General features: G+C 47.3%; 1 protein-coding gene across 1 annotated transcript in view; it reads right to left on the minus strand.

Moving 5' to 3' along the window:
- WDFY4 (WDFY family member 4) overlaps positions 1-19,863 on the minus strand; it is a 204,580-nt gene that overhangs the window by 111,695 nt on the left and 73,022 nt on the right. The window contains exons 23-35 of the mRNA XM_067538932.1: positions 19,474-19,626; positions 16,396-16,469; positions 14,962-15,123; positions 13,391-13,482; positions 12,173-12,272; positions 11,079-11,284; positions 10,256-10,425; positions 9,816-9,941; positions 9,163-9,324; positions 7,621-7,818; positions 5,021-5,147; positions 3,930-4,087; positions 490-728 (exon numbers count right to left, since the gene is read on the minus strand). Of these exons, the coding sequence (XP_067395033.1) occupies positions 490-728; positions 3,930-4,087; positions 5,021-5,147; positions 7,621-7,818; positions 9,163-9,324; positions 9,816-9,941; positions 10,256-10,425; positions 11,079-11,284; positions 12,173-12,272; positions 13,391-13,482; positions 14,962-15,123; positions 16,396-16,469; positions 19,474-19,626 (1,967 nt within the window). The remainder of the gene's footprint in view (positions 1-489; positions 729-3,929; positions 4,088-5,020; positions 5,148-7,620; positions 7,819-9,162; positions 9,325-9,815; positions 9,942-10,255; positions 10,426-11,078; positions 11,285-12,172; positions 12,273-13,390; positions 13,483-14,961; positions 15,124-16,395; positions 16,470-19,473; positions 19,627-19,863) is intronic.

Below are 19,863 nucleotides of genomic sequence, written 5' to 3' on the forward strand. Positions count from 1 at the left end.
ATTTTTCACAAAAACATGGCATTTTCCATTGAAAACTTTCAGGTTCTCGTAAAAATATACTGACATTTTTTCAGTTTCAACAAGACAGAAAAAACCCAAAGAAACTTTTCAACGAAAACAATGTGTTTTATGTTTTTTGTCTCAATCTTTCCTGAGGAAAAACACCCCACATTCCCAAGCAGCTCAATTTAGTAATCTTAATGGAGAGCAAGTCAGGAAGGAATTCTGGGCCCATGCAGGTAATTATACATGCAGCACCAGACTGTCTGATTGGGCCAATGATCTGTTAGGATGTAGCCCATCCTAAATCCCAGATCTTGCGAGGCACTGAGTATTCTCAACTTCCAGTGACTCCCACGGCTCAGAGCGCTTGGCACCACGACCTTGAAAGAGCATGTGAAATCTTTCTTCTTCTGCATGCAACACCCACCGCAATAAATATTAGGAGAGAAAGCCAATCAGAAGTCACACCAAGTGCAGTGCACGTACCTCCCAGAGCTCAGCTGACACAGACAGTGCATAAGGCAGATGGTGAAACTAATATTTGAGTTGTAAGTTGCAAAGATGATGTCCCACTGCTCCTGAAGCATGTGGAGGGTGTTCAGGAGACTCAGCTGTTCAGGCAGTGACTGTTGCGGCCTGGACAGACAATACAGGATAGCTCGATTTAAACTGCTGTACAGGGTGCTGATGACCGTTTCCTTTTGGGAAAAGGTGTTCTCCATGACCTGTAAAAACAGAGGAAAGCATGGTGTCACACTTGGCTGGGAGAACATACACACAGGCAAATGGTTTGAAACCATAGTAAAGAACAAAATGATCAGATACACAGATAAACACAATACATTGGGGAAGAGTCAACACAGCTTTTGAAAAGGGGAGTCATGCCTCAACCAGTCTACTAGAATTATTTGATGGAGCCAACAGGCAGGTGGACAAGGGTGACCCAGTTGGATATAGTGTACTTGGACTTTCAGAAAGCCTTTGACAAAGTCCTTCACCAAACACTCTTAAGCAAAGTAAGCAATCATGGGATAAGAAGAAAGGTCCTCTCCTGGATCAGTAACCAGTTAAAATATAGGCACAAAGAGTAGGAATAAATGGCCAGTTTTCACAATGGAGAGAGGTAAATAGCGGGGTCCCTCAAGGAGCTATGTTGAAACCTGTGCTGATGAACATATTCAGAAATGATTTGCAAAAGGGGGTGAATAGTCAGGTGGCAAAATCTGCATATGATACAAAATTACTCAAGGTAGTTAAGTCCAGAGTTGATTGTGAAAAATTCCAAAGGGATTTCACAAAACTGGGTGACTGGGCAACAAAACGGTAGATGAAATTCAATGTTGATAAATGCAAAGTAATGCGCATTGGAAAAAGCAGCCCCGACTATACATACAAAATGATGAGGTCTAAATTAGCTGTTATTGTGGACAGTCTTTTGAAAACATTGGCTCAATGTGCAGCTACAGTCAAAAAAAGCTAACGGAAATGTTAGGAACCATTAGGAAAGAGATAGATAAAACAGAAAATATCATAATGCCACTATGTAAAATCAAGATATGCCCACACCTTGAATACTGTGTGCAGTTCTGGTTGCCCCATCTCAAAAAAAAGGTATATTAGAATTGGAAAAAGTTGAAAGAAAGGCAATCAAAATGATTAGGGGTAGTGAACAGCTTCCCGATGAAGAGAGATTAAAAAAGACTGGGACTGTTCAAATTAGAAAAGCAACAAGTAAGCGGGGGATATGATCAAGGTCTATAAAATCACAAATGGCATGAAGAAAGTGAATCGGGAGGTATCATTTACCCCTTCCCATAACGCATGAACTAGGGGTCATCTGATGAAATGAAGAGGCAGCAGGTTTAAAACAAATAAAGGAAGTACTTCTTCACACAACGCACAGTCAATCTGTGGAACTCATTGCCATGGGATGTGGCAAAGGCCAAAATGTATAACTGGTTTAAAAAAAGAACTAGATAAGTTCCTGGAGGCCATCAAAAGCCATTAGCCAGAATGGGCAGGGACACAGCCCCATACCTGGGGTGTCCCAAAGCCTCGGACTGCCAGATGCTGGGACTGGACGACAGAGGATGGATCACTAGAAATTGCTCTGTTCTGTTCATTCCTCAAAAGCACTTGGCAGTGGCCACTGTTGGAAGACAGGATGCTGGACTAGACGGACATTGGTCTGAGTCAGTACAGTCGTTCTTATGCTCTCTGTATCTCAGGCAGCTGAAATCAACAAGGTAGCTGCCTTCTGCCCTGAGGAGATCATCAGGAATGTGTTTGCTCGGTCGCAAGTGCTGCAGAGCAGCAGGGGATGATCCACTGGTTAGGGTGTTAGCTGGGTACTCAGGAGAGCCAGGTTTAATTCATGGCTCTGTCACAGATTTGATCTGGGACCTTGGGCAAGTCACTTAGCGTATGTCTACAGTTGGAGCTGGAGATGTAAATTGCAGCTCACACTAGTTCTGATTGAGCAACTGCACTGAAGACAGAGCACAGCCGTGGCAGCAGGAAGGGCTAGATCTCCCAGGCGTGTGTCCAGTATCTCAGCCAGGTCTGCAGTAGGGGACTAGCCTCTGCTACAGCTACACTCTATTTTAGCGCACTAGCGCAATCAGAGCTGGTGCAGATATGTCTCCTTGCACTGGACTCACAACCCCTGCTCCAAGTGTAGACGTGCCCCCTGTCTCTCCGTGCCTTGGTTGCTTGTCTGCACAATGGGGATAAAAGGCTCTGTCCTGTTATGGACCAGGATGTAGGCAGCCTGGCCTAGCAGTTAGAGCAGGAGTCAAGTCTAGTGGGCGGAGTAGGCATCCAGTGAGGGGAACGAAAGCAAGCGTCAGCCCCAGAGTCAACTGCCAGTTACCAGAGCCGGGAGCCAAGCCAGAATCAAAGCTGAGGGTCAGAGCTGAGGTCGGATACCAAGTGCCAGAGCTAAGGGTCAAACAGGGGTCGGGGTCAGAAGTCGCAGGCCAAAGCTGCAGCCAGGATGGGGTCACCGATGATTGGAGGTGAGGGGTAAGGGCAGGAACTGGAGGAGAGGCAAGGATCAAGCACAGAGCAGGAGCACGGTGGGAACAGGAGTGAAGGCAGAAGCCAGGAACAGGGATGGGTGCAGGAGGCAGGCACACGCAGAGTCCAATGCAGCCATAACACGAAACCACCTTGTTGCTCGGACAAACTTCCTGTGCCTCCTCCTGGCTTAAATAGCGTGGTTGGACCCATCGGTGGAGCCAGGAGATCCTCCAACCAGAGCTCCCGGGGGTGTGGGGAGGGTGCGTGTGCCTTGGCTGGGGCTATTGTCCTAATAGCTTCTAAGCCCAGCAGGTTTCAGTAGGCATTGGGTGGAAGCCAGAATGTGGCACCTATCTGGGGATCTGGGACATCACATCTCCTACCTCACACTGAAGACATGAGCTGCTCAGATACTATGGTAAGGGAGGGCAGGTAATTACTGAAGGTAGATTCACATCTTGTCCATGTTGTACTGCTGTAAAGCTTTTAGCCTGTAAGCTCTGCAGGCTGTGACTGTGTGTCTGTCCTGTGTCCTTACAGCACCTAGCATTGTGGAGTCCTGGTCCATAATCGGATCTCCTTGGTGGTACAGTAACGCAAATGATCAAATAAAAAGGGGACCATTGTTTGATTTTTTTTTTAATTTCTCAGTGACCAAGTGTTGGATTTTTGTAAAGATACTTTGAAACCTGAGGATGAACAAGTGAGGTTGTGTGTTCCCTGCGGCAGATCATGTAGGTGCGGTGTGGTCATCTAGGTGCATCTGCCCCCTGGGACTCTGATTTGAGGCCAGTGCAATACAAGCAGTGATGATGAGAACCTAATGGATCGTGCCCTTTGTATTGTGAATTCCCAGTATCAAAATACCCGGAGAACAGCTGAAGGAAGCCAAATGTCCCACTTACCACCATGATCTGCTCTGCAACAAAGAACAGGATTTGCTTAGGGTCTGCAGCAAACATTCCACTGTAAAGCTTCTCAACCAGCTTCTGAGTGAAATAGGAAATGTTCACCACCACCGGAGGCACAGCTGCTTCCGCCCCGCCACGAGGGTCACTGTTGCCTGCAGGGAATACAACGGGGGGACAGTTCTGTCCCATGCTGGAATGTAAGCCACGCTGCCGTCATGCTGTCCCGACTCCAGCCATGATCCTTGCAGATGTCATAAGCTGAGTGGGGAGAGGACTTAGATGGGAGACCCCCAAGAACAATGTAGGTGGGGCAGCAATGAATATGATTGGCTCAGTAGTGGCATAATTCCACTGGCCAGCGGGGAACCAATCCCGAGGTGGATTGCTCCCTACTGCCTCGCCGAGGCACGAGAGGGACAGCTAGTAAGTCACCAACGCCACTTTCCAAAGCTCCAAGTCTTTCTGCAAGGTCTCCCACTGAAGTAGTGCCCAGGTGCAAGCCCACTTAGGTCTCACCTGAGATCTCAGCAGCAGCTCCTATGCTTGTAGGCAGGTAAGTCCCGCTTTGGCTGCACTAGATTGCATGCTTCAGCCCCACTCTCCCAACATACTAAGCCTGCTTTAATAACAACAGTGATCCCCAGAGCTCTTCAACGGAGCTTGGGTCATTATTCCCATTTTACAGATGAGGAAACCGAGGCACATAGAGGTGACGTGACTTGCCCAAAGTCACCCACCAGGCCAGTAGCCAAGGTGGAAATAGAACCCAGGACTCCTGAGTCCTATTCAGATGCTCTATCCATTGGAGAACACTCCCTTCCCTTTGGAGTCTTTGCTCTCAATGTCAGATCTTTAACCTTTCTTATATCAGGGGAAAATAGGTGGAGAAGCTAGCCAGTCACATTGCAGAATCTCAGTAGTTTCAATGCAATTGCTCTTGGGAGCATTCAAATACTTCGTGTGGTTTGCCATGCTAAGACACCAGACTGGCATTCCAGCTGGCGTTTCTAATTCCTTCACATTAATACAATCAGATACCCCAACCCCAAAACTATTTAGTTAAACGTCTGAATCTCATCACTCGCCTCTCGGTCTGGAGGAGCCAGCTTTCCCATCCCCTTGGCTGATAACGTGGAAGATTTCCATAGTAGAAAGCAAGACTTCTGTCTGGAAATGTCTCTTCTGCTCCCAGGTGGAGTTTTCTGCAGAAGCCTGCACAATCACAGCACGAAAACCATCAGCACAGTAATAAAACAATAAGGGGCGCAGCCCCTGAGAACTTTACTCATACAAAGTCCATTGACATCAATGGGGCTATGACAATACACATGAACTGAGGGTCTGCCCCAACTGAGTAAGGATTGCAGGGTATGGTCCAGTATACCCAGGGTGGTTTGGGTTGAGGTTATGGGCCCAGTATAATCTGGGATGGTTTAGGATCAGTGTTTGGCACAGTGTAATCTTGGTTCAGGGTATAGGCCCAGGATAACATGGGATAATTTTGATTCTAAGGATAAGCAGGACTTAAACCCAGACCCACAGGGCTACCACCTAACCAGGAGCCCCACACTGCAACTCAGCAGCAGCTGTGACCTAGCCCCTCCCTGCGTACCATAACCCACAAAGGTTCAACACCATGGGATGTTCTGCCTCAAGGGATCTGACTGGCTGTGGTTTTAGAAGTCCCTGATTGGCTCCTTGTCCCTATATAAGCCATGCAGCGCAGCAGGAAGGGTCCAGGCAACAACACAGATCTCTAGCTAGCTGCCATGGCCATCCTGTTTCTCTGTTACTGAACTCCTGGTATTGACTTCGGCTCTGACTTGGATTCGGTCTCCTGGTTGACCCTGGAACCCCAACACGGCTTGACTCTCATCTTGGCTCTTGACCCTGATACTGGCTCTGCTTCAGTTCAGACTCCCAAGCTCCTGTCGCTGGCCCTGCTTTGCCCAGGAGCCTGACAGGGGTATAATTCCAGATGGCTTTCATTCAAATGCCCTTTTCTGATCTCATGGAACATCTCTCTTAGGGAGGTGGGAACTGAGTTAGAGAAAACAATGGCAGTTCCCTCTCAGCCAACCCTTCGCCTCTTTTCACAGCCAAACCTTTGAGGAGATTCTGATAAAGCTTGACACATTTCTGACACACACTTTGCACTCCGGAGACTAACGGGGCCACAGCACCCTGAGAAAGGCCATCGTCACAGAGAGCAGCAGCAGAACTCCCAGAGAGCTCCCAAGAATACCAGTTCTCTGGAGATTTACAACCCTTTTGGCAGGCTCAGGAGGTTTAGATAGTCTGGAGAAGCATTCCTGCTATCGACAGATTCTCTAGACTGCACCGCAACTAATTTTTGAGCCTTCACAGTTTTGCCCCTCAGTCATCTCTTGTGAGTGAATCTGACCCCCCCGAAGATGGAGGCCACAGTTGAGATCTGATGGTCCATTCTACTTGTCTTAAAACTAGTGATCAGCCTGAACCAAAACCCCAGATGTAGGCACACCGGCACTTCGGCTATTCAAAATCTAAACCTGAATACTAAATTTACAACTGCCCCCTTCTTTATAGTGGTTTGATCCAAGCACCCCCGCTTTGGAGTATTTGCAATCTGGGTCTGGACTCTGTTGCAGCATCCATCTGGGCTTATAAGGGGTGTTTGTTTATTTAATTATTTATTTTTTGGCCATTGAAGAGAAATGATTTTTTAAGTAAATCAGTACACAAGATAGCCCCACATAGGGTCTCATGCTATTAACAGAATCCATGGGCTGCCTTAGAATGACACATACACATTATAAAGGGACAGAAAAAGATTTTTTTTTTACCGGCCAAGATCTAACTTCAGTATAATACATTTCTCCAACACAAGTTACTATCGCTGCTGTATAAAGGTAGCATCCTGCCTTGGGTTACGTGAATGCATGGGGCACAGGGAATCTCTTCCCTATAAGGCAGTTAGGATTTCAGTTCTAGCTGGCTGTCCTGGATAACATAACTGGAGGTGCCCCTACCCCAAGAGTGTGGTCTGGCACTTTAGGGGTGTGTCCAGGCCTCAAGCACTCTTGATCACATGCTGCTGGCTATAAGGGACTGCAGACAACCCCTTTCCGGAACAGAACCGCTCACAATTTTTTTTTTCTCAAGACAGTTTTTTTTTAAAAGTGCAAAATGATGGTTTTGTTGGAATCTAGGCAGTTTGAAACACGGGCCAATTTCAATGAAGTGTCATTGGAAAAGGAACAAAGTATTTTGATGATGTCAAAGTATCCGATTTTGACACGTTTAGAAGGGAACATTTTGATGTCATTTCAAAACAAGTCTTCGAAATAAAATGTGCTATTTTCAGGTATTCTTTTCAAGCTTTCAAAGGTCAAACCCAGAACAAAACGTTTCCGAAACAAACTTTTCTAAAAATGTTGTTTTGTGGGAAATTTCAAACTTTTCCAGAACAGGAACGTTTTGGAAATTGTGGCATATCCTGCAAAACAAAACATCTAGTACCTGACCGGCTCTGGCCTGGGGAAACTGAAAGGAGCATGTAGGCTGCAGACCCCTCTGAGTTCTCCCTTCCCTATGTCACTGCAGGATGTCTCCTGGGTCATGGTCGCACCTCCACCCCTCCGCCCGCACATCCCAGCCCCCCGAGGCAGAGTAGTGAGGATAGGAGTCTACAGTTAAAAGAGACCTCAAGAAGCAGCTCGAATGGGTGCCCCTGTTTGTGCGCCGGGATGTTGAGCAGAATCTCCATCAGCAGGATGCGCAAGAAGTCCCACGCTTGCTTCTTGGCAGGGTGCAAGGACAGTGGGGCGGCTGAGGGGTTAACGCAGCTGTTTCCTTCAGTGGCAGCTGGACCATTGAGGGCCGAAAGCCCTTCACAGCCTCCCTATGTAAAGACAGCAGTGGCGCTCAGGGGAGCTTATTTTACCAGTATCTCCCTTTACAATTACATTCTCTGCTCACTACATTCACTCCAAATTGCTTTCTCCCCACAGCTAAGCACAGGTGCTACAGAGAGCAGATGGGAGGCAGCGGGAGATGGCCATTAGGACCGAGAGCCAGGATTCCTGGATTCTATTCTTGTCTGCGTCATGCTGAGTATGCCTACCCAGAAGCCGTATGGGTGCTTCCCAGCATGGGCAGAGGTACGTGCGTTAGCTCTGCTCAAACTAGCGCCCCGAAAACAGCAGTGCAGCTTTAGTGGCACAGGCAGTGACTTAGGCTAGCCACCTGCGTGTGCATCCAGGAGGTCGGGCAGGGCTGTGCTCAGGTGCCACAGCCACGCTGATACTTTTAGGCGATACCTCAAGCAGAGCTGGTGCACGTCTTCCTCCTGCGCTGGGAATGACACCTCCAAGCTGCCGTGTAGACGTACCCGCAACCATTGTGGCCAGGTGTAAGCCATTCCATTTCTCGGTGCCTCAGTTTCCCCATCTGTAAAATGGGACTAAAACCCATGCACAGACGGGTTTAGTGACACCTAAGGCACGTACCAGTGCGCCAAAGGGTCACGGCTAGAGGGTGCGAAGTAATAACAATAATAGTAGCAAAGGGCTAGGAGGCACTCAGATGAAAGGGGCAGCAGTGTGTGTGTGTGAAGCATTGTGAAACCTATCTCCCCCCTTCCTGCCTCCAGCATGTTTTAAAATCAGGACTGGGGGAATCAGTTGGCAGCTGAGCGAGGTTTGGTGAGGGCAGCAGGGCTGGGGGGGGCACATGGGGTGGGGGTGCGAGGGGCAGGGAAACAAGGGAGAAGCAGCATGCCTGGTGGATGAGAGGGGAGCATTTGGCTGAGGGAAAACGAGCGCTGCCTATTCTGGTGTGGGAGTCATGCTCAGAGGGGGGGTCCTTTAACAGGAAGGGCTGCAGGGCAGAGGCATGGCCCCAGCTCCAATGCAGCGCTGGGATTACAGAGTTCGGCTACATCAAACCTGGAGCCGATCTATCCATTAGATGTCACTGCTTGGTGATCTGTGACACGGCTAGCAGGAAAGAGACATGGAAGGACGGGTGAAGACGCCCAGCAGGGAGCGCTGGGATTCAATCCCTCAGTGCCTAGCGTTAGGTTCCGTAAAAGCTGCCAGCTTGAGGGGCACGGTCCACGGGATAGATCCCGCAGCTCTGCCTGGGTACGACTCACATCAATGTCAGCGGGGGCTCGGTTGGATGACCAGGGCAAAGGTGTCAGCGTCTGGCTTGAGCATGGCCGTCCACGCTGGTTCACACCTACCTGGCACAACCCCGAGTGGAAGACAACCGTGGCCAAGGTTTGCAGGAAGTCTGAGGAGCACCACACCGGGTCCTGCGGGTAGCTGTGGTATATCAGGCAAAGGAACTGCATGACATTCCCAGGATAGGTCACCGCCCAGGAGCCCTCTGCACCTGCAAGGAGCTGAACACCGACAGGGGCATCTAGTCAGGGCAGCGTTCATTTGTGCTCAGCTGATCTAGTGTACCTCGCCTGGCTCTTCTCAGCACTCTCCAAGGGCCCGGACGGCCTCAGCTTGGCCAGAGCTGGAGAAGTCATGAACAGATTGCTCGGGGGGGGCCAGAGGAAGCAATTGTCTCCTGGGCCGAAAGGCAGTTCTAACCACACAGCTGGAGTTTTCTCTCCACTCAGAATGGGCAGGGGCTGGGGCCCAGAAGTGCACTGACAGGCCAGGATCTAGTCCCAACTCTCAGATCCTTGCTAAAAGCAAAAATGGGCTCTCTCTGAAGCCCCCTCCTCCCTGGAATGATAACAAGGCCAGGCCAATAGCTGGCTGCCATCAGCTTCCTGCCCACCCACTGGGGAGGGATTGCAGTGGACATGTGTGCTGTCTCAAGCAGAACACTCTGCCACTCCCTCCGCAGGGCCCTATGCGCACCCGGCAGGAAGCTCACCTTGTCCACCGTGGCCGTAACCATCTCCAGCAGCAGGGCCGCTGCCTCTGTGCACAGCCCAGCCTTGAGGACATCCTCTCTAGGGTGGTTCTGCAGGAGCCACTGCAGCATGGAGTCCAGATCTGCCTGAAAGGAAGAGTGAACATTAGAGGATGCTTTCAGAGCAGTCTGAAGCTCCCAGTGAAACCTCTGGGCGGTTCCTGCTCTTTCCACATCCAGCAGTCTCAGCCACGAGTAGCTCCAACCACCGCAAGCGTCCCTCAGCCCAGATGCTCATGTTTCCCAGGGTGGACGTTGCTGGGCTGCCTCTCCCTTTCTAGCCCAGTGGGAGCCATTACAGAGAAGCCGTTTAGGAATACCAGGGAGCAAAGCAGGGTTCCCCCGGCTAAGGTGCCTGGCAAACTCTCATTCAACCCCACTGGCCTTTGCAGGGGCCTTACTTTGGCTGCTTCCAGCGGTTCGCAGTGTGGGGTCGCCAGGAACAGCTCTGACACCAGCAGGTAGATTTCAGGGATGTGAACGTGATTGGCCAGACACACTCGCAACACCGTGAACCCAAAAACCAGGTAGGAGCCGCAGTCGGGCATTGGAGGCCCGCTTTTTAAATTATCTAGTAGCAAAGGGGGGGAGAAAAACATGCTTTAAATGGCTCAGTTTCAGTCCTGCATGATGTGCAGTGGAGAGGGATTACTGACCAACAACGACCAGCAATTCTCTGTGGCCCAAACCACTCCATCATCCTCCCAGCAACAGTCCCAGCTGCTAAAAGAATTTCTCTTGCAGAAATTAAAATAGAAAACCACCCCGCATTATCACTCGCATCATGTGAAGTTCTCCCTCCATGCTCCCCCGTCCTGACTGGGGGAGTGAACAGAAAAGGGTCTGAGCATTCAGTGGGAACATCTCACAGACGTACAGGCTGGAAGGTGACCATCTGGTCTGACCTTCCGCACATACCAGACCAAAGAGTTTCCTCACTCACTTAGTGATTCCTGATCTGGAATCCCTGGCCTGCAGGATGATGGAGAAGGCTGTGCTCCCCACCCCCCCAAAAAGCCCCTCTGCCAGGACCCCAGCCTTGCAGTAGGAGATCATCCTGCTTCTAAGCCCATACTCAGCTCAGCGGGAGTTCTGTTATTTTGTGCAACTAGAGCTGGGCTGGGAGCTCTGGCTCATTGCTTCTGCACCAGGGTCAACAGAGTTTTCCTGAAACTCTCCGTGGAAGAGGTTATTTTGGAAGCGTGTCTTATGTCTGGGCCATACCCATGAGAACATCCAGCCCTGTGGAGCTGTGTCCTATCCAGCGCCCGGCCACCAGCCCCTCCTTAAACTTGCTCAGCAGCGTGGGGTTGCGGAGGAAGTGCAGCAGTAATGTTACCCCGAGCACAACGGTGCTCGGGTGCAGATGGCTTTGCGTGAACAGCAGGAACCAGTCAGGCCCCAGCACCAGGAACGTCTCCTCCTGAGCCCTGGGAGGAACACGGCATGAGAAATACACATGTTAAAGATGCAGGGGAAGATCTGACCTAGCAGCCTACATCGCAATGGAGACTTTATTCTCCTAAATTGCTTAGGCCCAAACTCTGAAAGGCATTTAAGTGCCTAACTCCCATACCTTTGAGGAGCTGGGCAATTGACTTAGGCTCCTAAGTCACTTAGGTTCTGGACCTTGTACCAATAATCTGGTGTTAATGATATGTGTTAGCTTGTTCATCCATGTAGTTTGAGCCATCTAATCCCTAGCAGGACCAATCATCTTTATTCCCAGACAAACTACATCAAGATGGAGTCACAGTTAAGGTTAACATCTCAGTAATTCAGGGTAAAACACATTACACGGATGTTATAATGATTCCAACCCAAGCGTGATAAACCCAGGAAATTCAGAACTAAGGTTTATACTTGAAAGAAATCTAAATATGCTAATGCATGCAAATGAACAGTTAAGGCACTGAAACAAACTTAACTCTGCCCTGTAATGATGCAATAACTGTGATAACGATTAAGACATAGCAGTATTTGTAATCTCAGTTAGATGAAACTGCTTTTTAAAGACACATTAGATTTACTTTCTGTCACAAGTGTAGATAAAGAAACCGTGATCTCTCTGATCCCACCGTTGGGCAACTGTGGAGAAAATGTTGTCTATTTAATGGATATCACTCTAAACCTCAGATACATCACTGGGGAAAAAAATCTTTGAACCCAAACCTGATACATTCCTCCTCTCCCCATTAAGTGATGACACTCATAAATACTAACAGGGCATTCAGCATTGGTCAAACACAGAGAGAGAGAACCTGGAAGGAGACACGTTCCCTCCTCTGCCCACTCCATCCCCAAAAGGTCCTACTTACTCAGAGGACAGATGAAGTTTGTCTGAACACATTACATCTAACAGCATCTTCAGTAACTGGTTTCGGAGCCAGATTGTCTTTCCAGATGTTTGGCTTAAGGCTACAAAAATCAGAAGGAAATAAAAAGTAAAAAGGAGACAAAACACATGTCCCAGCACTTTGATGAACAGCCTTGTTTGTGCCCAATAAAAATATAATTTCATTGTGCCCAATAAAAAAAATAATTGGTCTTTAACAGGTTAGAGCAATGCAGGGGTGAACATTTGGAAGTGAGAATCTTGTCATTGTAAGCACTAGTCGTTTCTGATTTCTGTTTCCAAAGCCCGATAATTAGGGATGTTTAAAACTAGACTGGACAAAATGCTGGATAATGAATAATCTGTAAGGAACAAACCCTGACTGGGTGGAAGAGGAGGCTGGAATGGATGACTACAGAGGTATTTGTCCACCTCTAAGCTCTGTGCATTGAAGCTCAGGTTACCAATGGCTCCATAATGTATCCTGTGGCTTGCATGTGTTGTATCCAATAGAATTACCATTGGGACTGATAATAGGATAATAAGTAACAGGCAGTCTGGGTGGCTGGCTCTCCCAGCAGCCAAGTCAGACACAAATGACACAGGTCAGACATTTCACAGGTGCACGGCTCCCTGCACTGGGGTGTACACTTTCCCTAGAGACTTCCCCCTCACCCTCATGAGGACACCAGCACAACACGAAAACTGCAGCGGGACAACAGCAACAATCACACTCCCACGGAATTCTGGGAAGGAATTTTCACCCTTTCATTCCATTGGCTTTGACTCAGAAACATTGCTTTCCATGACATTTCAACCAAAATGGACACCTCTCTCCCTGGAGACTTGTGAAATCCAGCACTTGCGGGACTTTTGGTGCAGAGACCAAGCTCCAAGAACTTAGCTGCAGGAGAGATGCCTGAGAGAGGAATGCATAACTAAGCACCTCACCAGGCTTTAGAACAGATCTTCCCAGACATCCCTGTTCTCTGTCCCTTTATTACCCTGTGCTCATCAGAAAAGGGCCCTGATCCAGCAAAGCAAATAATTTTGGGCACGCAAGTAGTTCTGCAGCATGTCCCTCAAGGGTCTGCCCCTTCCTGCCACCCCACAGAGCAGAGCCCTACTGGATTTAGGATCCCGCCCCTGGGGATGAGGTGTAGCATCCATCAGAAATCATTCACCAAAGGGATCTCCTTACCTTCTCCTGGCCTATCAGAGATGCCATCCAAGCAAATCTCACTTTCATCCACAGAAGAGGGTTTTAAAGTGTAAACAAGGAACAATCCAACCCTTTCAGGGAAAAAGGAAACCATTTTTGGTTAGCAGCATTGTCAACTATCACCGCTGTACTGAGAGACTCATGATATTTATTGCTTTTCTTAAAGCCCCAGCTCCTGGAATCATGGGATTGGGTGTGAACCTCAGCTTTCGCTAACAAAAAGAGTACATTTCTAGCCCCTGTGGCTATGGAGAAAAGCTTGTGGGTCTAAGGACTCACAAGACAGAAGGCAAACAAAAAGGATCCCTCCTTTAGAATAAAAAGTAATGATTTTAAAGCCAATTCCATGATATTTGAACCACTGAATTTGGCAATATTGGCCTAGCAAAGCTCCCCTAGCCTCCAGGCACACAACGCCCAGCACAGAACCTCCAGCAGCTACCCAGGAAACAGCAGGGGTGACACCTTTTTATTGGTGAGCTACTCGAATACTGGTTTCCCGTTCTCATCATAAATGGATGAATGAGACACCCGCACACAGTGAGTGAGTGCAGTGCCACCATCTGACTTGGGAAGCGGCGTTCCCTATAGCCTAAAATACCACACTCTTCTCCAGGAACGCTCCAGACACAACAACTTACAATAGTGCTCCCCCAAGTTCAGGATAATACTGACCCTCAGTTTTCAATGATGCTCAGGGCCTGTGGCACTAGCCGCTTTCCTGGAGCCTGTGGGTCAGGGACTGTCTTTATGTGCTCACGCTGTACAGCACCAAGCACATGACCAGATCCAAACAATTAACAATAAATAAAACTGAGTAAGTTGCAGCCACCCTCATCTGTAATAAAGGAGGAGGCTGCCCATGGAGACTGCATGCCCCAGCATGCAACACTGCATCTGCACCAGAGCGATTTCATTAAAATCAAGATGGAGTTTTGAAAGTTGGCCTGTGTCTTGTCCGTGGCCTGCACTCCTTGTGCGTGAGAGTTGTGGACAGCCCTGGATGTGTCTCAGCTGGCCCCAAAGGCAGAGGCTGATCAGTCTGGGCATTAGCTATAAAATACTGCAGTATTGTGTTGCAAGAATCTCTTTCCCCAGACAGTAATCAAGGGTTGGAATTCTCTTCTCCAGATGGTCCCGGCAAAGGCCACCTCCATAAGGTTCAAAAATAAAATGGTCAACTGGACACTGTCCAAGCAATGGGATCAGACACCCATCAATCTGGGAGCAGGCGATGGTCACCTCACCTACCCTGAATAGTACCTTACGCCTTCAGTTGTGCACTGAGATCAATGGGGCTACTTGTGCTACATTCACTGTCAGGGTCACAATTGGCCGGGAGTGATTTTAATTCACTTGAACAGGGCTGAATTAAAGGCCAAATTGGCCATCAGGAGAGTTTTCCCCCTAAGATTTCTTGGCAGGGATCTACAGAGATTCTGTCTTTGTCCAGAGCACCAAACAGGGATGTAATCACACAATAGGATTCCTGTGCTTGTAGGGGGACTGCTCATTTGTGAGCTGAGAAAATACTTCAAGGTTGGGATTACCTAAGAACATCTTTGGTATTGAAGTAGCCCTGAAGCAGGTGGGAGAGGATGGTACAGATAGTGGTCACTCTTGAGCAGCAGATTTCGGCATTGTTGAAGAGGAAAAGCAGTTTGGGCACCATTTGCATCTGGGAGGCGACTCTGGCGTTCCAACATCCGTCTCTGCGTTAAAGCAAGAGGAACGTTAAAAGCATTTACTGGAAAGAGCCAATTCTGCCTAGTTTCTGCTAAAAGGGTTCTCGGGCTGCGCTCACTCTTTGTGCCTCTAACTTCTGATGTTGCCTTGGCAACTGATCAAAACATTGTCAGACAAATTGAATATGTGTCGAAGATGAGGATCTGAAACCTTCTCAGTGTGTTCCACCCCCGCCTTTCCCCGGAAATGGCTGCCTTTCAGTGAGTTCAAAAAAACCCAAAGTTATTGACTTTTGAAGCCATGCATTGGTGGAAATAAATGCTGTTCTTGTAAAACTCAGCAAGAGACATCAGCCGGGATCGTGTGTGGCTTTTCAATGCCAACCGAAAGGAATCTGCAGGCCTCATTTAGGCAGCCAGTCTGGCTCGCCTTGTGTCTCCAAATATATTTAACTCTCTCGTAGAGCTGGTTGGGAAATTATTATTTTCTCTGTGCAAATTTGGACAGAGAGAGATAATTGAAAATTACAAAATTATTTGCTCTAAATTTCATTTTTAAACCTGAAATCTTTAGTCAAAAAAGAATTCAGGGGGAAATTTCACCCTTGATTAAACAAATAAATTTTTACCAAAAGATTTTTGGCAAAGATTTTTTCAACCAGCTTCGTTATTTTTTAAAAATCAAATGAATAAATAGACATCTGGTTTTCTACTAAGATTTGTCTGTAGTGTGCCGAGCATATTTTGAGTACTGAATGAATAACCAATTAAAAATAATAAATCCTCTTCATCAACTAAAAGTTGAAGATAAAAAGAATTCTGACATTAAATTGATCTCCCTTTAAGACATTGCTGTCCTGAGATCTCCACTGCAGTATAGCTATTGCTCCAACCTCTCCTTACAGATGCCATTCTCCAGAGCAATTGTGTGCACAAAGCTAAACTGCAATTACCCAACTCAGTCATCTGGATTTGTTCCCATTCAACACCTGAAAAACTTCAGATCTCATCTAATCAGGGGAGAAGATTTACTATGTCCTTTCCTTCTCTAAATACTATGGGTCAAAGTCTCTGCTGGTGTCCCCAGCCAAGAATTTAGTCCTATGATTCTGCAACATGGCCTACAGAACCAGTACATGAAAACTTGGATTTTCAAATGGATCTAGAAGAGTTAGTTGCCCGCCATCTTCCATGGATTTTCAATGGGATCTGGGCACCTAACTCCTTTACAGACCTTCAAAAATCCCAGCCTAGGCTTATTGGTTCATCTGGTCTCTGCCTTAGATGCGCATTATGTACCTTGAGGGCCGCAGGATCTCTACAAGATGTGAAAAGAGGGCGAGGATGAGATTTTCTGGTGCATTTGACCAAAGCTGAAAGACAAATGAAACCAGAGATTTCACAGCTTCTTGAGTTCAGGTCCTTTTTCTCTATTGACATAAGATGAAATAAGTTTTTAAAAATAAAACATTTTGTTCTTCACTACGTGCTTTTCATCCCGAGATCTCAAAGTGCTTTACAAACATCAGTGAAGTCTCACCACATCTACATGAGGTGACAGAGAATGTCCATTTACTGATGGGGAAACTGAGGCACAGTGCTATTTACCTATAGTGAGCCAGTGCCAGAGAGGAGAACAGAACCCAGGAATCCTGGTTCCCCCTTTTTCTGCTCTGACCAACTGATAACATCCCCACTAAATCTATTTGATTTAAAAAAAAAAATCAGAAAACATGCAACACATGCAATTTAATATGAGCCAGAAAAGCCTGGAGGATGTGTGGTCCAGTGGATAGCAAACCAAATTGTGACTGAATAGATCTGGGTTCTGGTTCTGACTCTGTCACTGATCTGCCATATGAACATGGGCAAGTCTCTGTGCCTCAGTTTTCTCATCTGTAAAATGGGGACAACAATACTTCCCTTTGTGAAGTGTTGTGGCTGAAAAGTGCTGTATAAGATATAAGTATTATTATATCATGTAAAAGCACATGGATTAAGCTATGTTGGAAAAACCCAAATATACCATAGAGTGCATTTTTAAGTGAACTCACAATAACATTTTTCAATGTGCATCATTTTTTTCTTGGATTTAGGGGGAAAGGAATAAAATAAAGCAGAAAAAAAGGATTTTTTTTTCAGAAATATGGAAATGACCATGGAGAAACGAAGAGAAAATTTATCAGATTACATAGTGCACAAAAGCAGGCAAGCTGTAGTTTGCACCCAGAGAATGAGCGTCCACAATTGCTCTGGCTGACATGTCCCAGAGAGATCTGCCATGAGTCTGCCTCTGAAACACGTGCTTGTGCAACACTGAATAGGGACTTTTGCAGACACTGAGGTCATGTAAGCAGAGAAACACCAGCATGCAGGTGCGTTAGAAGAGAGCTTGAGAATGACTCTGGAGCCCCCTTGCTCTATAAAGTTCCTCATCCTACCACATAGCGTGGTACATTTTGGGGCCTGGAGCACCAAGAATGTTACAGATTCAGCTCAGTTGCACATGGACAGCAGCAGGACTGCCGGATGCTCACAGATGCAGACAGGTTCCCCCTTTGCAGGCGTTTCCTGTTGTCAGAGTTCTTGGTCAGGGTGCAGAATAGCATGGATTTATCCAATGAGACTTTTTGTGACAAATCCAGTACAGCTGAAACCCTTGGCAGGGGAGTCATCTTTGCCAAAGAACAGCTCCACACTAAGTGGAGGTGTCAATATAGCCTGAGCCTGAACTGCAGGCACAGATGGTACCACACTCAATCAATCTGGGACTTTCGCCTTTATCTCTCAGAGGAGGAGCCATCACTGGAGACATCTAAGCGAGGCTGGACAAAGCACTGGGAAACAGACTGCAGAGAACAATCTTGCTTTGGCCCAGCAGGTGGAGACGCGGTGGGAATGGAGTGGATGATCTAATGGGTCTCTCTCATCACTCATTTCTATGAAACAGAATTCATCCCAAGTGAATGCTGCAGTAGAAAGTGAGGTCAGGTTATAGGTCAGGCCTGAGCTAAAGTAATAGTCAAGCCCTACTGTTATAAAGCGAAGTTAGCAGGTGTCATGCTGTGAATGCGGGCAGGCTCACAGTAACTGGCGAGAACTGAGCTGATATACACATTCCTAAAGAAGCACTAGGTACAGAGCACTCATGCAAGCACATTCCAGAAAGGTACCAGAACATCCCAATACCCCAAAGATAACGAGGGCTTACCCACCCCTCAGAATGACAATATGATGGAGAAAGATGTTTTGGCCGAACCATCTGGTACAAGGTAAAAGGTGGCATCTTATCACATCAGAGGATGGCAAGCACACATGTCAGAGAGGCAATACGCAACTTGTTTGTATCAGTGTATAAGAAAGGGTCTCAAAGAAAGTGTTTTGGTACAGCCAAGGGGCAAACAGAAAGTCCCACCATTTACTGAACGGGTCCACTGTAACAAGCATTCATGTGTTAGTGGTCCTGTAGAGTCTTCAGGATACTAGGACCATGCCTTGTCTATAATAAACCTGGCCTGGTGCCTTTGTGACTGAATGGAGCCCTGATCTCATTAAATAATCCAATCGTGGTGTGGAGTCTCGATTAACTGCGCAGAGCTAGGACAGCATATACACCGGGAGAACACACATGCAGCCAACAACAAGTGCATGATGGAAGAAATTCACCCCAGTTTAGAAGTCCCAAATCAGGGCCCATGCAGCACATGAGCCCCGCTTATGGGCCCAATCCAGTGTGGTGCCGAGAGCCACCCAGCAGATTTAGTTGGGGTTGGTCCTACTTTGAGCAGGGGGTTGGACTAGATGACCTCCTGAGGTCCCTTCCAACCCTAATCTTCTATGATTCTACAATTCTATGAGGCTCGTTCACTCACACAATCCATCCCTAAGCCCTTAACACACTATGTTCATGGTGTGTAGAGCTTTTTATGGACCCTCTGCTTTGAATTTCACCCTACAAGAAGGTTCCATGCATCACAGTGATGATGAGCTCAGGTTTGTTCAGCTCCTGGAATGATCAGGGTACTTGGACAACTGCTGACATGGGAATAGTGCCAATAGGACAAGCAATTAATTCCCAGCCCACCTCAAATAACAAACACACTATTCTGAATCTGCTGGCTGGAGTGAGAAATAAAAATGACTTCCTGTTCTTGGGGGAATCTAGAGACAGGTCCAAACTGCACCTGAATTGAGACTTCAAACTCCCAGTGTCTGGAAGATACATATGTACAGGGTTTTAGTTCAGTCCTCATTCGATAAATTCTAGCCTTCTCATTAGATACACCAGTTCAGAAGGGGCTGCCACAAAACTAAGTTCATACCGCAGAGCTTCCTTTAATACAGTTAAGGGAACCTGTACAATATAAGTGGCTTTACCTCAAAGTTACAGAGAACATATCGGAATGCACCATAGTTCTTGATAGTCGTGGATTCCAAGCCCAGCTCAGCAGTGCCTGCTATGGAGAGCACCAGCTGTAAAATCCGGTTGTTTAGCAGTTGGGTCTTCCTCTTTAGTAGGTACGCCAGTAGCTGAAAAGAGTTGTTGTGTATTCATTGAGCCCAAAAGCTATAGAGAGCACAGTAGAAAATACAATCTGCCTCACTGATCTTATAATATATTATCCAATGTTATTGCTCAATAAGACATGCACAGCACACTCCAGACACAGTATTCATTCACACATGTGTATTATTCATACATGAAGCATACACTACGCATAAGACTGAAACTTCAAGTAGTGAGTGAAGTTTTTAATATACATCTAA

The sequence above is a fragment of the Emydura macquarii genome, unplaced genomic scaffold, assembly GCF_026122565.2.
Source record: "Emydura macquarii macquarii isolate MOO-44397 ecotype Brisbane River unplaced genomic scaffold, CSIRO-AGI_Emac_v2 contig_67, whole genome shotgun sequence".
Taxonomy (NCBI): domain Eukaryota; kingdom Metazoa; phylum Chordata; order Testudines; family Chelidae; genus Emydura; species Emydura macquarii.